Source organism: Acanthochromis polyacanthus, chromosome 18 (assembly GCF_021347895.1).
Source record: "Acanthochromis polyacanthus isolate Apoly-LR-REF ecotype Palm Island chromosome 18, KAUST_Apoly_ChrSc, whole genome shotgun sequence".
Lineage (NCBI taxonomy): Eukaryota > Metazoa > Chordata > Actinopteri > Pomacentridae > Acanthochromis > Acanthochromis polyacanthus.
Window position 1 is genome coordinate 22,889,492 of NC_067130.1, and position 17,556 is coordinate 22,907,047.

Here is a 17,556-nt window from a genome sequence, read left to right on the forward strand (position 1 = left end):
TACCGTTCAAAAGTTTGGGGCTGCTTAGAAATGTCCTTATTTTTGAAAGAAAGCATTTTTTTCAATGAAGATAACATTAAATGAATCAAAATACAGTCTAGACATTGTTAATGTGGTAAATGATGACAGTGGGGATCGAAAGTTTGGGCACCCCAGGTAAAAATTTGTATTAATGTGCATAAAGAAGCCAAGTAAAGATGGAAAAAATCTCCAAAAGGCATCACATTACAGATGAGACATTCTTATAATATGTCAAAAAAAAAAAAAGTTAGATTTTATTTCCATCATTTACACTTTCAAAATAACAGAAAACAAAATAATGGCATCTCCAAAAGTTTGGGCACCCTGCAGAGTTAATGCCTTGTACTGCCCCCTTTGGCAAGCTGAGACCTGACGATGTCATGGATTGTTCACAATCATCATCTGGAAAGACCAGGTGATGTCAATCTCAAAGGTGTTAAATGCCCAGACTCATCTGACCTTGCCCCAACAATCAGCACCATGGGTTCTTCTAAGCAGTCGTAGAACACTGAAACTGAAAATAGTTGATGCTCACAAAGCAGGAGAAGGCTATAGGAAGATAGCAAAGCGTTTTCAGACAGCAAGCATTCTATTCTCTGTTCAGAATGTAATTAAGAAATGGCAGTCATCAGGAACAGTGGCAGTTAAAGCAAGATCTGGAAGACCAAGAAAAAATATCAAACAGAACAGCTCGCAGAATTGTGAGAAAAGCAAGTCAAAACCTACGTTTGACTGCACGATCCCTCCAGAAAGATCTGGCAGACACTGGAGTTGTGGTACACTATTCCACTATAAATAGATACTTGTACAAATATGGTCTTCATGGAAGAGTCATCAGAACAAAACTTCTTCTACGTCCTCACCACAAAAATCAGCATTTGAAGCTTGCAGATGAACATGTAGACAAGCCTGATGCATTTTGGAAACAAGTTCTGTAAACCGATGAGGTTAAAATAGAACTTTTTGGCTGGAATGAGCAAAGGTACGTTTGGAGAAGAAAGGGCACAGAATTTAATGAAAAGAACCTCTGTCCAACTGTTAAGCATGGGGGTGGATCAATCATGCTTTGGGGTTGTATTGCAGCCAGTATCACAGGGAACATTTCACGAGTAGAAGGAAAAATGGATTCAATAAAATATCAGCAAATTTTGGACGCTAACTTGATGCCATCTGTGAAAAAGCTGAAGTTAGAGAAAGGATGACTTCTACAAACGGATAATGATCCTAAACACACCTCAAATTCATGGTGGATTACATCAAGAGGCGTAAACTGAAGGATTTGGCATGGCCTTCACAATTTTCTGACCTCAACACAATTGAAAATCTATGGATAGACCTTGAAAGAGCAGTGCGTGACAGACGGCCCAGAAATCTCAAAGAACTGGAAGACTTTTGTCAGGGAGAATGGGCGAAGATACCTCAAACAAGAACCGAAAGACTCTTAGCTGGCTACAAAAACCATTTACAAGCTGTGATACTTGCCAAAGGGGGCAGTACAAGGTATTAACTATGCAGGGTGCCCAAACTTTTGCAGATGCCATTATTGTGTTTTCTGTTATTTTGAAAGTATAAATTATGGAAATAAAATCTAACTTTTTTTTTTAGATATTATATAAGAATGTCTCATCTGTAATTTGATGCCTTTTGGAGATCTTTCCATCTTTCCTTGGCTTCTTTATGCACATTAATACAGATTTTTTACCTGGGGTGCCCAAACTTTCAATCCCCACTTTAACAGTCAGCAACCGTGCAATGGTGGCATGGAAATAACTATTTGATTTTATTATGGAAGTAAAATCCATTTGTTATTACAAATGTTTTTTATTTGATTGTTTTGTCCTTACTACTACTTAAATCACCTGCCCGATCTGAACCCGAGTGGTGTTTTGTTATTGGACTTCTGTGCTAGTCATGGATTGGCCATAACAAACACCATGTTCGAGCATAAGGTTGCTCATAAGTGTACCTAGTACCAGAGCACCTTAGGCCAAAGGTCGATGATCGACTTTATAGTCGTATCGTCAGACCTGTGGCCGTATGTTTTTGACACTCGGGTGAAGAGAGGAGCAGAGCTGTCAACTGATCATCAGCTGGTGGTGAGTTAGAGCCGATGGCAGGGAAGGTTGCCGGACAGACCTGGTAAACCCAAATGTGTAGTGCGGGTGAACTGGGAACATCTGGCGGAGGACCCTGTCCGTAGGGTTTTCAACTCCCACCTCCGGAAGAGTTTCTCCTGCATCCTGGGGGAGGTTGGGGACATGGATTCTGAGTGGTCCATGTTCAAAGCCTCCATTGCAGAAGCAGCTGCTAGGAGCTGTGGTCTGAAGGTCACTGGTGCCTGTTGCGGCGGCAATCCAAAGACCCTCTGGTGGACACCAGCGGTGAGGGAGGCTGTTAGGCTGAAAAAGGAGGTATTTCGGGCCTGGTTGGCCCCGGGGTCTCCCGAAGCAGCTGACAGGTACCGGCTGGCCAAAAGGGAGGTAGCTGTGGTAGTTGTGGAAGCTACAACTCGGGTGTGGTGGGAGTTTGGAGAGGCCATGGAGAAGGACTTGTGGTCGACCTCGGGGAAGTTCTGGCAAACCGTTCGATGCCTCAGGAATTGAAGACAGGGCTTTGCTCAGGCTGTGTACAGTTGGGGTGGAGAACTGTTGACCCGTACTGGGGATATCATCGAGCGGTGGAAAGAGCACTTTGAGGAACTCCTGAACCCGGTAAACACGTCCTCTGTGGAGGAGAGAGAGCCTGAAGACTCGGGGGGATCTTCGTCCATATCCGTGGCAGAGGTCGCTGAGGTAGTTAAGAAGCTCCTCGGTGTCAAGGTGCCAGGTCTGGACGAGATTTGCCCTGAGATGTTGAAGGCTCTGGACATTGTTGGACTGTCTTGGTTGACACGTCTATACAATGTCGCGTGGGCATCGGGTACAGTACCTGTGGAGTGGCAGACCGGGGTGGTGGTCCCTATTTTCAAAAAGAGGGACCGGAGAGTGTGTGCTCACTACCGGGGCATCACACTTCTCAGCCTCCCTGGAAAAGTTTACTCTAGGGTGCTGAAAGGGAGGCTCCGACCAATAGTCGAACCTCGGATTCAGGAGGAGCAATGCGGATTCCGTCCCGGTCATGGAACAGCGGACCAGCTCTTTACCCTTGCGGAGCTGCTGAGGGGGTCATGGGAGTTTGACCTGCCAGTCTACATGTGTTTTGTGGATCTAGATAAGGCCTATGGCTGTGTCCCCCGAGGGGCACTGTGGGGGGTACTGCAGGAGTATGGGGTACCGGGCTCGTTGCTACGAGCCGTTTGGTCTCTGTACGACCAAAGTGAGAGCTGTGTCCACATACTCGGCACTAAGTAAGACACATTTCCAGTGGGTGTTGGACTCCGCCAATTCCGCCCCTTGTCTCCAATCCTGTTTGTGGTTTTCATGGACAGGATCTCAAGGCACAGTCGTGGTGGGGAGGGTGTCCGGTTTGGAGGCCTCAGGATCTCTTCTCTGCTTTTTGCAGATGATGTGGTTTTGTTGGCATCCTCAGACCGTGATCTCCAGCACGCACTGGAGCAGTTTGCAGCCAAGTGTGAAGCGACAGGGATGCGGATCAGCATCTCCAAGTCCGAGGCCATGGTTCTCTGCCGGAAACCGGTAGATTGCTCCCTCTGGGTTGGGAGGGGAGTTGTTCCCCCAACCAAAGGAGTTTAAGTATCTCGGGATCTTGTTCACAAGTGATGGGAAAATGGAGCGAGAGATGGACAGGCGGATTGGTGCGGCGTCAGCAGTAATGCGGGCGTTGTACCGAACCGTCGTGGTGAAGAGGGAGCTGAGCCGTAAAGCGAAGCTCTCGATTTACCAGTCCATCTACGTTCCAACCCTCACCTATGGTCATGAGTTTTGGGTAGTGACCAAAAGAAAGAGGTCGCGGATACAAGCAACCGAAATGAGTTTCCCCCGTAGGATGACTGGACTCAGCGTTAGAGACAGGGTGAGGAGCTCAGACATCCAGAGGGAGCTCGGAGTAGAGCTGCTGCTCCTTTGCATCGAAAGGAGCCAGTTGAGGTGGTTTGGCCATATGATTTGGATGCCTCCAGGGAGACTTCCTTTAGAGGTTTTCCGAGCACGTCCGTCTGGGAGGAGACCTCGGAGTAGACCCAGAACTCGCTGGAGGGATTATATATCTCGTCTGATGTGGGAACGCCTCGGGATCCCCCAGGAAGAGCTGGAAAGCGTCGCTGGGGGGAGGGACGTCTGGAACAACCTGCTTCGCCTGCTGCCTCCATGACACAGCCCCGGATAAGCGGAAGAAGATGGATGGATGGATGGATGTTTTGTCCTTCAGATAGGATGCATAGAACTGTCTGCCACATTTTTTGCTTGTGATTTAAGTTGCTAATAAAGTTTTATGCCTCATGTCATCATATTTTTTCTTTATTTCAATTCTCTATGGAGTGCATGTATTATGTGAAGCTGATTTCTGTACAAGATCAGCTTTGTCTGTTTATCTTGTTTTTGTCCTATGGTCTTCTTGTGCAGTATGAGTTGTTAAATACTATGTATGTTCTTTGTCTCTGAAGTCATGGTTGGGTTAACTTCCTCCACCTGAGGAGAATGTGGAAATGAATGTCATTTTGCCTCACTGACCTGCCGTTATACACAATAGTTTTATTATATAGTCATACAAATAGCCACAAAATAGTAGGCCTGCTCTAAAGCTGACCTGACAGCAGTTTTTAACTAGTCAATTGCCTTAGTTGTGTGTAAAATGAAAATGTGGGACCAACTTGTCAGATATGAATATTTTCTAGTGGGCTGCACAATGGCTTGGTTAGCACTTTCGTCTTGCAGCTAGAAGATCCCCGGTTTGCTTCCCGGCCTTCCTGGGATCTTTCTGTATGGAGTTTGCACGTTTTCGTCATTCATGCATGACTTTTCTCCGGGTTCCTCGGCTTCCTCCCACAGTCCAAAAACGTACTGAGTTTAACTGATGACTCTAAATTGTCCGTAGGTGTGAATGTGAGTGTGATTGTTTGTCTATGTAGCCCTGTGATAGACTGGAGACCTGTCCAGGGTGTCTCCTGCTTTCACCCTAAGTCAGCCTGGATAGAGTCCAACCCCCTGAGTCCCTAATGAGAATTAAGTTGTGAATAGATATTGAATGGATGGATATTTTGTAGTTTCCCAGTTTTCTTATGACAGTTAATTGAAAATTCAGGGTCGGGAGAGGTGGTATGGGGGTTATGCTGTTTGCAATTTGAATATGGTAGCTATGCTAGTTAAATGTCAACTAACATAAAATAATGACAAGGCCATTTGTAACATTAACTGACTGTGAAATTGGTTTATTACCAACAAAAATATATGTCTGAGCTCTGATCAGTTGCCTTTCAAAACAATTGTTGAGGACTTCCTCCAATGATAGAATGATACAACCTGACTGAAGTTTGTGTGTGTGTGTGTGTGTGTCAAGTAATTAGAAAACAAAAATTAAAGTAAATTGATAAAAACTAAACTTTATATTAAATGTGACACATATAAACAAAAACAATTACATTCTTGAAATCTGATTTTGAGACAGGTGACATTGTGCAATTAATAAAATTATTGTGACAGAAAGACAGCAGAAAAAACCTGAGGCTTTTTGGGGCCCCTTGTGTGGTTGGTAATTCTGGACAAATATATTGTAAATATAGTAATCTGAACGCCACAAAGAGTAGCTACTGTAACAAAGACAGCATAGGTTTTGTATTGTTCAAAAGTCTGTTAAAAAAATAGACCGCAGGACTGTCAGCCATGAACCTCTGTTATATTGAAGCTCTGACCAAATGAGTTTACTGACTAACCTACACCAGGTGAATCTCTATTTGGCAGTACACCAGAGTTTAAATCTGATGTCTGTGGAAACATTCACAAACTGGCAACAATGCAAAAAGTTTATGATGCTCCCAAAAAATATAAATTGTACCAGTAAAGTAGTTCAGACATCCACCTAAGGGTAGGCTTAGCTGCAACCAAGTGCAGTGGCAAAATGCTACACTTTTTGTTTCATTTACTGATGTCTGGTAGTGACTGGTACTACTCACCTGGATGACGTTCCCAGGGCTGTTATCAGAGCTTGCAGGAGCCCAGCAATGAAGATAAAGGGATTTTGCCGAGTGATCACAAAATAAAGAGTGGGCAGAATAAGAATGGCATGGATCATCAAGCCAATAATGACTGTGATGGTATACATGCCCAGCTGGCCACCCATCTGTGTCAGATCATCCATCTCCACAATCTTTCCTGCAATCAGGAACAGGATACCAATGGGAGCATACCTGAAGGGAAGAGAGGAACACAGAAAGTTACTGCAGATAAGTATGATGCCAGCATTACTTCAAAACAACTTCTAGTGAAGTCACACAAGTCTTACCACATGATAATGGCAACCAGACGCATGATGGCTTCATTGAGGCTGTCGAAGAAGTCTCTCAGGAGCTGGCCCTGCTCCTTCATGTTGCCAATTATTAGACCAAAGCACATGGAAAAGACCACCAGCCCAAGAGCATTGACCCCATTCACCTGACCCGGCACTGGGATCACTTCCTCCCTTGAGATCTCCATGACCTCCTGGGTGCCATTGGTTGAGTTGAAGAGGGTGTCATTCACTGTCACCGTCACATGAACTACTCGTTTTCCATATTTGGTTTTGAACTGGAGAATGACATTATTAAAATATGAAGGTTATAGTTGAAATATTTGATACAGCTGAAACAGATCACTGTGCTACGCTCAACCTCCAGAATCAAATAGCAGTGCTTTGAGGAAAAACATTGCTTCCTTCCCTTCCTTTCTCTGGCTTATTATTAAAAGTGGGAATGGGGACAAAAGTTTCCTCATGGTTTCATCAGACATCTAACCCTTTGTTAAGTCACACCAAAACATCTACTTCACCAACGCAAAACAGCTGCATGGATTTTCAGAACTGTGTCTGTGGTTATTCTTGGATTCCTGAGGAGGACTCTGAATGTTTTTTGTGACACATAGACCTTTCCTTTAACCCCACTCTCATCCTCTTCTTTGTCTACAAGAAATGGATTATGGAATGTGCTGTGGATATTCATGGCTTTCAGAAGATTCCCTCTCCTAGCGTCATTAATTAGTGCCCACAAGATGTCAATATAGTCACATTAGGTTTGCTACATACTGAGGTAGGGTTTGGGCCTTTTTAGTAGATATTAATGATTTCAAAGCATAGTGTGTTATGTGTAATGAATGATACATATTTCCTTTTAATTATGGGATATGTTTCTGTTCAATAAATATAATGAACCAAATATTATAATTCTATCTATCTAATAAAGGCTAGTTAATCTCCATACTTTCAAAAGTGAAAATTGAATCTGGAAAACTTGTAGTGTGTTAGTTCTTAATGATGAATCCATGCTGTTTAAAATAGCCTTGCTGTTATAGCTAAAGTCAGAGTTATGCTGAAAATTATGGAGAGAATTTTGTTTCTTTATTATTCAATCAATCAAAAAAGGTTTTGCAACCAAAAAAGAGAGTTGAGACCAAAAAGCATAAAGTTGCAATCAAAAAATAAAAGATCAATCTAATAGAATAGATCTGAGACCAAAAAAATTTAAGTGGCACCCCCCCCCCCCAAAAAAAAATAAAATAAAATAAATAAATAAATTTTGAGATCAAAACAGAACGGGTTGCAAATGAAAATATAATAATTTGAGAACATATTGACTTAACTTCAACCAAAACTAATATTTTTTGCTTGCAAGTTCAAAAGTTTTGCTTGCAAGTTCAAAAGTTTTGGTTGTGAATTCTGAAGTTTTGCTTGCAAGCTCAAAAGTTTTGGTTGCGAATTTTGAAGTTTTGCTTGTGAATCTGACTGAACCAAATGGGCAGGGCCAATGCTGGTGGAAGAGACAAGGGTTCCTATTAGTCGGTTTGACCTTGCTCCACCACCATTCATCGCCGCTCCCCTCTGTGCTTTTGCATTTTGTTAAACGGCCCAGCAAAATCTGACTCCCCCTACAACTTCTCTCCTGTAATGACTGCATACTTGATACTTCACACAGCAGCAGCAGAGGTGTGGATGTTGTAGCTGAGAAAGTTTGAAGGTTGTCACCTCTTGCATTCCCAAAATAGTAGGGGAGTCAGATTTTGTTAAGTGACCCTACAAAATCTGACTCCAGATTTTATTTCATATCATACAATCTGCACAGTTAACTCAACCTGCATATTTCTGTTAAAGTCCTAGTTTTGAAATAGTCTCTCTGTTCTTAATCTGCCATACTGTGATCATTTAGCCCCTTATTATTCTGTTCTTACAGACTGTTATTTACTAGTTTTTTTTTTTAAATTGTTGTGATTTGGTGTTTTAACTGTTGTAGCAAATAATTTCCCAGGTGTGGGATAAATAAAGAATTTCAATTCTATTATATTGTTAACTGGCCCAATAAAAATAACAACAATAACAAATGACTTTATACTTAAGAACTATACTTATACTAAAGACTTTATACATAAATACCAGACATATTTTGATGCCATATCTTGCATTCTTAGGGGAGTCCGATTTTAAATAAGGAGATAAAGTTTTCTCAGTGAACAATTATTTTATTGACAAGTGTAGGACACTGATGGAATATGAACAATATTTGGCGACTACACCCTGTCCTGTCCTGATGTCCTCATAGGAGTGAAGCTGAGAGTAGCGTAGGATCTCCCCCGATGCCATTTAGGGTGCGCACATACGGATGAGAAGAGGAGGAGAAACATGTCACCTAATCATATTTAACAGGAAAACATGTCTGCAGTTCGGTACTTAATCACATTTAACCCGAAAACCTGTAGAAAACAACAGCAAAAACAGTAAACGCACAACAGAAACAGAAAACCCATCAAGTGGCCACAGAGTGAAACGTAAGTCCTGCGCGTTCACGCGAAGGGGGAGTCAGATTTTTCCGGGGAGTGTGAAAATTCTACAACACCGGTTTGCAGGGCATATTTAGGAAAAGCTTCATATATTTATCCCTTTACAAAAATATCTGTTAGGGAGGGCGAAATATCCATGTTAGTACAACTGAGAGGCCCAAACTGACAGAAAAATGTGCAATAGGAAAAGATCCATACTCGCGTGGCCGGTTTATGTGCCCCCCGCACCCCACCCTCGGAATCTTAGTTCCGGGGCTCACTTCCACCCTCTCACAGGCTGCAATATGCTGGAAACTGGCCCCGCAATTAGTCAATAAAGTTTCATAGTCACCGGTAGCAGGGCTACTGTTTTGTAAGAACGGTGACCCAGCAATTGTATGTTGCAATCACAGCCTTGCTTTGTATCCACCTCATATGCTCCCTACCCTCACCGGGCATAGACATGTCACCGGCTACCCTGCTCAAGCCGGGACAAGCTGAGACAACAATGCTAATCAGCGTGCATGCACTATCCGGGCCTTATAATTATTGTTGTTACGAACGTACGGCCGGTTGTAGCCTAAAATATTTAGCATAATTAATTAATTTGTGCGCAACCGGCTACCAACTTACCTTGTGCGGAAGCAGCCAGCAACAGCACAGAGGGGAGCGGCGATGACTGGCAGTGGAGCAAGGTCAAACCGACTAATAGGAACTCTTGTCTCTTCCACCAGCATTGGCCCCGCCCATTTGGTTCAGTCAGATTCGCAACCAAAACCTTTGAGCTTGCAAGCAAAACTTTAGAATTCGCAACCAAAACTTTAGAATTCACAACTAAACTTTTGAACTTGCAAGCAAAACTTTTGAACTTGCAAGCAAAAAATATTAGTTTTGATTGAATTTAAGTCAATATGTTCTCAAATTACTATATTTTTATTTGCAACCTGTTCTGTTTTGATCTCAAAAATTTTTTGGGGGGGTTGCCAGTTATTTTTTTTTGGTCTCAGATCTATTCTATTTGATTGATCTTTTATTTTTTTGATTGCAACTTTATGTTTTTTGGTCTCAAGTCTCTTTTTTGGTTGCATAACCTTTTTTGATTGATTGAATAACAAAGAAACAAAATTCTCTCCATACAAAATGTGGTGAAAAAGCCATGAGACATTTAAATCTCACATATCTTTAAGATGAATTGCTCAGCACAATGCAGGTAATATTATGTCTCTGCATGTCACGATGCTCACTCATTTGTAAAGCTGTATCAATAGCAGAGTGCCTGATAGCTATGATTTCTTTTTGCAGATATAGTTTTACAATAATGTGCCAATTACATCCATCATTGCAACTTTGTTTTACTATCAGGCGATGTCAGTGTTATCAGTTTGCTCTGCTGTTGGTGAATATAAAGATTACAATAGATAAATGTCTAGTTTCCTAGGAAATCTGAATTGTGGAAGCTCTGGAAAGGTCAAAAGGTCAAGTGTCTGCACCTGCAGTGTCTGAGGGTATGTGTGAATTAGGTGGGAGAGAGTGAGAGAAGCCTAAAGGAACGGAGACAAAATCAAATGAATAGCACTCTGGTAATAGGACAGTGGGTGTAGGTTCAAGTTGGGTTCAGGATAAAGAAAGTTTGCAAAGTGTCAGCCCTTAGCTGGGCTGGGGCCTACATGAATCAGTCTAGGTCAGTGTCTGGCCATGATGTCAGGCAAAAATATTGTACCTACCGCCTACTCTCCAGCACAACATCTGACTAAAAATCCCATTTGTGCACAAGAAAAGCCCATTCATGCTCTTCAGAGGATAAACTCTACGCAAAAAGTCAAGTTTGCTTATTAGATATGACATGATCTGAGGCAGACTAGTACACTCATGCTCCCAGTGAGCTATAATTAAAGCTGTCCACACTGTCTGCACAGCACATTGTGTTTCATCTGTACCTACACAGGAGGGCTTCAGGCCCAGTACTGAACCATAGTTTGCCAGAGCAGAGAACAAATAAGCATGAAAAATTTATGGGTGTATAGTGTGACTACAGCTGGATTGATTGGAACAAATGCGTTTCTGTTCCACCAGACATGTGAGAGAGACGGCTAAACAACATGGCTGAAAGACTTTGTGCCAGCATGCTGTAATCCCTTTAGCATTTTTGCTGCATGTCAGTCCAAACAGAACCAATGTCTGCACTGTAAATAAAAGGAAGACTTTTTAGAGAAAATAACAGAAAAATGATTGCAGCTCTGTAAAATTACAGACACTAATGTATTGCAAGAGTTATTTTTAGTTTTATGGAATGCCACCAAATGTATTATATTTTTACAGACAATGCATGCTAATATTTATACCGTGCTTTTTATTCTTTCCTAAATAAAGTACAACTGTTCAAAAAATGACAATAATAATCTGTAATTAAATGCAGAATACATATATAAAGGTTTTAGCCAATTTCATGAAAGTGGGATTTTTCATCATAATTTTAGAATATATGTTATTAGTTTTATATTTTGCATTCATATAAATAATACAAAGATGTACTGCTCTCTGGGTTCAATCTTCAGGCATATTGCATCCCTCTAACAAATCAGGAAAAATCTGTCAAATAATAGTGCTTCTTTGCAAAGTTTATAATGTAAATATCTGCACATTTATTGTTTTGTCCATTTTTGTACTTTTTTTCACTATTTTTTTTTTTAATTTATTTATTTTTTACCATGAGCCCTCGGTGACATTTTAACACTTCACGGATACAAAGTAGTGACAAATTGTGAAGTATTAACTGCAAAGCTCACCTGCTGTGTGCAGGCTTGGACCAAGTTTGGTGGGAACATGTTTCTGAAACGAGAAGACACAGTGATTTAGAGATGGTTCTGGTGAGATACAGTCAGACTTTCACATATACCGCTGTTGTTATACGCAGGCTACCTGATCAGATCCAAGAAGGCATCAGCAGGACTGACTTGCTCTATAGTCTGCTGTTTTCCAAACTCATCTTTTGATCCTTTTCCTGGGTGGATGATTAGCACGATTATGATGCCGATGAAGACTGCAATAAAGGTCGTAGTCATGTAGTAAATCACAGCTCTCATTCCCATCTTTCCTGAAGCTTTGCTGTCCAAAGCTGCCATTCCTAATGGAGAGAGGGGTGGAAATGCTATTAAAACTTTAGATTTTTGGTGATTTTTTGAATGTTTATTCTGACATTTCAACAGCAGAAGAAAACAGCAACAAAAGACAATGAATAACATGCTCAAAAAGAAGTGGGAAGAAGTCAAAGCTTATCTAATCCCACTCCTTGTCCTGCTTCTTTTTTTAAAGTTTTTTTGGGGGTTTTGTGGGCTTTATTTGATAGGCACAGTCGAGAGGCAGACAGGAAAGCAGGGAAAAGAATGGGGGAGAAGACCTGCAGTAAAGAGCCATGAGCTGGAATCCAACCCAGGCCGCTGCATTCATAGGTTGCTCACTCAACTAGTTGAGCCATCTGGGTGCCCCTATTCTGACTTCTTCTTTAAAAAAACTACCATTTATAAAATAAAAATACATAATAGTAACAATAATAATAACAATGGTGAACGTGATTTAGAATAAATATACACCAGTATAGCCATCTACATTTATACAAAAGGACAAAAACAACAGTACCTAACAACAGCAAAGCACAACAGAACGAAAAGACTCAACTTATCTTCTTCTTTTCCTTTCGGCTTTTCCCTTCAGGGGTCGCCACAGCAAATCAATTGCCTCCATCTAACCCTGTCTTCTGCATCTGTCACGTCCTCCTGCTCCAGCGAACCGGCTCGTCAGCTGAATGACAAGCAGCTGTGTTTTCCAACACAGCTGGCACAGATACCAATCAACGCCATATAAAACCTGACTCTAGACGCAGCTCGATGCTGCATCATTATTCCATCCCCTCTGCGACATGGACTCTCTTTCAACCCTGCACACTGCTTCAGCTGCCTTGCTACACGTCGTTTCCCCGGGACATTGTTTCGGTACTGGATTACCTTCATCACATCCCCGCTCCTCGGACTCTGTCGCCCCTCAGATGATTCTGCCCGCTCCACCAGTCCTCATCACTCAATTCCCCCACCGTCTCTGACAGCTCGGCCCCCCCCCCTTTCCGTCTACCTCTCCCTGGACTCCGTAAGCCACCTTCCCTTTTAATCTAGTTTAGTTTTATGTTAGTTTATCTCGGCCTTCGGGTCCGCCCTTGGTTTAGGTTAGTTTATTTTCTCCTCCCCGCTGTTTCCCTCCTGCTTTCATTATTAAGAGTTTTTTCTGTTCATATATTCTAGTTTTCATTAAATCATCATTAATTTTACCCTCCTGTCTGTGCCTGATGCTTGGGTTCTACTCTCTGAACCGTGACAGCATCCTCTTCTCTCACACCAACTACCTTCATGTCCTCTTTAACCACATTCAAAAACCTCCTCTTTGGTTTTCCTCTAGGCCTCCTGCCTGGCAGTGGGAAACTCCGCATCCTTCAAAAAGACTCAACTTATAATGCGCATAAATAAACATAGAAACAAACCATTAAATAAATAAATAATAGCAGTAACCTGTGCACACCCCCACTTCATCCCTGTATCCTGTGAAAACATCATCTTTACATTTTGTTGCTTGGGTATCTTTACATTTTGTTGCTTTACATTTTGTTGCTTGATCTCCTCACCCAAACTGTTCCAGAGTTTTACCTCACAGCATGAAATATGGAATCGTTTTCTGTTTGTACGAATTTTCTTAGTTCTGAATTTGTATTTTCCTCTTAATTGATATCCCCCTTCTCAACTCCTAAACAATCTCTATAGTTTGTGACAAAATGTTATTTTTAGCTTTGTACATGATTTGTGTGGTTTGGAATTTCACTGTATCTGTAAATTTTAATAATTTTGACTGTGTGAAGAATGATCCTGAACCAAGTATGATCCTGATAGACCACATTATGAATAACCCATATTGCCTTTTTATGAATAATAGTTGAGTAGATTTAACTATTACCCCAGATCCCTAGGCAGTAATTGAAATATGGTAAAACAATGGAACAGTATAGGATGTGTAGTGATTTATGGAGCAATAAGACAAATAAAACTCTGCTAATAAATGACTGCCATTTCAGCACCCGTATTTGTGGTGAGGTCTATAAAGTTTGTTAGTTTTAATCAGTACACAGAGTAGGAATTAGTAACTGCATGTCATGTAGTTCTTTAGCAAGACACACTGTATGGAGTGCTGTGCAAAAGTCTCAGGGACGTTAAATGTTAAGATTCATATTGATCACAAAATACAATCGGGGACAAGACTGCAGCATTACAAAAAGTCCAGACATTCAAAGTCCAGAGAGTCATAAAGACCACAAAACGAACAAGGCATGCCCTCCTTTAGAAGTCAAAAAGGGTCAACGCACGCAGGCACGCACATGTATGCACACGCATTAAAGCTGGGATTGGAGAACCTGTATAGCTCAACGGGTTAAGTGGGCGATTCATGTTCAGGGGCTGGTTTCTGACACAGCGGCCCGGGTTCAGTTCCTGCTTGTGGTCCTTTGCTGCATGTCTTCCCCCCACTCTTCTTTTCCCCCATTTCCTGTCTACCTTCACTGTCACTATCTAATAAAGCCGAAAAAGGCAAAAATAAAATATATTTTTTTTAAAAAAAGCTGGGATTGGCAATATTTTTTCGGCATTATGTAACTCAAGTATTCTGAGAGAAAACAGACCCCTGCACTTCTTTCTGTCTCTGTTTTTGAACTTCAGAAAATCTAAAGTCTAATGATCAAATCATGGAATTGGAAAGTGATTGGATCAGCCAGGTGTAAAGGCAATGTAGCCTGTGCAATGTGACCACAGCCAGAAGAAAAGGATCCACCCAGCAGGTTGAAAGGTGACCTAACTCCACTTCCTAGCCTGGCCAAGGCTACAAGTAGTGGTACTGATGTGAGCTAGACAATTAAAAGCACAGCAGAGCTTCACATTACCCACCACTCTAATTCAAGTATTGAGAGCATATCACCAGATGTAAATTTATGTAAATAATTAATCTAGGGCTGCACAGTGGCTTGGTGGTTTGCACTTTCACCTTGCAGCTAGAAGATCCCTGGATCACGTCCTGGCCTTCCTGGCATCATTAAGACCAGGCTTAAAACGTTCCTTTTTGACAAATCTTATAGTTGGGGCTGACTGGGTGACCCACAGGGGTTCGGCTTGTGTCTTCATTGGCACAGCTGACTCCCTCTTGGACGTCCATTCGTTCTACCCCTTGTCATGCTGCTATAGGCCTAGGCTGCTGGGGGACTTCTCTTGATGCACTGAGCCCTTCTCTATCTACCTTTACATTTAATATGTATACCGTTATTGCAGTACATTCACTCTGTTTCCCCCTGTGCTATTTCTCCGAGTGTCCCTGGTCCCAGAGCTGGATGCTTCAGATCTGCGGTCGATGTTCCACCAGCCGGTCTAGTCTCCATCATGTCCACTGTGGGATGCTGCTGCTGACCTTCCTCCAGCCCTCTGCTTCCAACTCCCCTTTTTCCACCAGTCAACTCTGCATCGCCTTCACTATACTTGTTATGCTAACTTACATACTGTTTGAATTTTACTGCTAGCTATATATGGAGTATGTTTTATGTCAGAGCCATACATCATAAGAGTAAACTATGAGTCAGTTTTCAATGTTAGCTTATACTTTGTCTGTGTCACATATCCTGTCATGCATGTATCCAAATGTGTGCTGTGTTTTCCTTGCTTTCCCACCCCTCCCTCTCCTCCCATCCCTCCCCCTTGCCCTCCTCTGTCCCTCTCAACCCGCCCGGCCAGCAGGCAGATGGGTCCCCCCTATATAGAGCCAGGTTCTGCTCGAGGTTTCTTCCCTGTTAAAAGGGTGTTTTCCTTGCCACTGTCGCCTTTGGGCTTGCTCTGGGGGTCAGGCATATGGGTTCTGTAAAGCGTCTTGAGACGATTTGACTGTAATTGACGCTATATAAATAAAATTGAATTGAATTGAATTGAATTGAATTGAATCTTTCGACATGGAGTTTGCATGTTCTCCCTGTGCATGAGTGGTTTCTCATGGTACTCCAGCTTCCTCCCAAAGTTCCTCCAAACATGCTGAGGTTAACTGGTGATTCTAAATTGTCCATAGGTGTGTATGTGAGTGTGACTGTTTGTCTGTTTATATAGCCCTGTGATAGACTGGTGGCCTGTACAGGGTGTCTTTTGCCTTCACCCTAAGTCAGCTTAGACTCCAGCCCCCCGTGACCCTAATGAGGATTAAGCGGTGTATAGAAAATGGATGGATGGATGGACAATGAATTTAACCTCTGACTGGCACTTTCATCTGCAAAAACAAGTTGATAATGTGAAACTGAATCTCTTCCTTTCTGTCTCCTCTGTGAGTGAATCAGTGGGAATCTCTTCACCACTTGGGGGGGTGGGGGGTAAGGTTGGCCTCTCACTGATGGTCTGAAACTGTCACTAATTACCACAGCCCTACTTTGCCTCTTATGCATTGTTATTATATTAAAGTTCCAGACTTATGCACCTCATCCATCTGTGCAAAAATCTATACAATACACAAAAAATCCAAAAGGTATTTTCAGAATCCTGAAAATTTTCTCTAATCTTCGAGATGTAAAAATCTTGGATGATTTGTTAATCAAATTTCCCTTGAATCTAAAAATGGAACACTGTCTCCCTCCTCAATTCATGCAGCATAGATTAAAATTCATATTTGTTGTTCATTTGGTAAATGTTAATGGTATTTTGCGACATTTATATTTCTATATTAAAAACTTATTAACATTTTGCTTGTGTTTCCCAAAAAGAGCAAGAATCTGTCATTTTAGCAAGTAGCTTTCATGTTATTGAATTTATTTTGACCTGTTCAAATATTATCTCAAACATTAAAGGAACAGGCTGGATCAAAACAAATGAATTAGAATTTAGCCTTTAAGCTGATCAGATGAATGTAGCTCAAGACAGATTACAGCAGCTGTGCCCATCAGAGCTACTTTGCCAGTCCTATTTTTGTTTTTACCTGTCATCTTTTCGTTTCAGTACAGTACAGAGATGAAAACATTACTTCAGAGGAAACTGACTAAGAGCAGTAAGAGCTATTACAGTTTGATATTTGCAGCATTTATAACACATGAACTAAAGACCATAAATCAACTGTTGAAATGTGTGAATGTGCTGTACCTGTTATTAGACTGGAGATCAGTAAAGGCAGGACAAGCATCTGAAGCATCCTCATTAACAGCTCTCCAGGAAAAGAGAAGTACTTCACTTCTCGATAGGTCATCTTATAGGGCCTCAGTGCAAATCCAAGAACAATACCTGCAGGGGCAGTAACAGAGTGTATCTTCTCTGCATCTCTCTAAGGGAACTCTGAAATGTTAGCTTACTGAGACATACACACCTATAACAACTGCTCCGACCGTAAAGAGGACAAAGGCATTCTTCTTGAGGAAGGCCTGGACATCCTCTTTGGAGATCTCCTCCACTTTCCTCTTGGCCTTCATAGTGCGTATGTGAATGCCTTCCCTGATGCGCTGCATCCTGCTAAAAATAAGGAAATTGGAGAGTGTAGAGAAATACCAGGAGGCAAGAAAATCATGTACTAATGCTTACTGTGGGACTTCAGTATGCAT

General features: G+C 41.8%; 1 protein-coding gene and 2 long non-coding RNA genes across 7 annotated transcripts in view; 1 reads left to right on the forward strand and 2 right to left on the reverse strand.

Moving 5' to 3' along the window:
• The window catches only part of LOC127530785 (uncharacterized), a 186,643-nt gene that overhangs the window by 138,946 nt on the left and 30,141 nt on the right, over window positions 1-17,556 (forward strand). The window lies entirely within an intron of this gene.
• Window positions 6,054-17,556, reverse strand: part of LOC110971393 (excitatory amino acid transporter 1-like) — a 28,486-nt gene continuing 16,983 nt past the window's right edge. The window contains exons 2-7 of one of the 2 annotated variants that reach the window (XM_051938243.1): window positions 17,325-17,467; window positions 17,105-17,242; window positions 11,835-12,039; window positions 11,702-11,744; window positions 6,418-6,698; window positions 6,054-6,322 (exon numbers count right to left, since the gene is read on the reverse strand). In XM_051938243.1, the coding sequence (XP_051794203.1) occupies window positions 6,085-6,322; window positions 6,418-6,698; window positions 11,702-11,744; window positions 11,835-12,039; window positions 17,105-17,242; window positions 17,325-17,463 (1,044 nt within the window). In that variant the 5' untranslated portion in view covers window positions 17,464-17,467 and the 3' untranslated portion in view covers window positions 6,054-6,084. Of the gene's footprint in view, window positions 6,323-6,413; window positions 6,699-11,701; window positions 11,745-11,834; window positions 12,040-17,104; window positions 17,243-17,324; window positions 17,468-17,556 lie in introns of those variants that run through there. The other variant, XM_051938244.1, reaches the window with a different exon arrangement.
• Window positions 8,598-11,695, reverse strand: LOC127530787 (uncharacterized). The gene is made up of 2 exons (XR_007937442.1): window positions 9,549-11,695; window positions 8,598-8,706 (listed from the first exon to the last, which is right to left on the reverse strand). It is a non-coding gene; the product is annotated as an uncharacterized LOC127530787 (long non-coding RNA).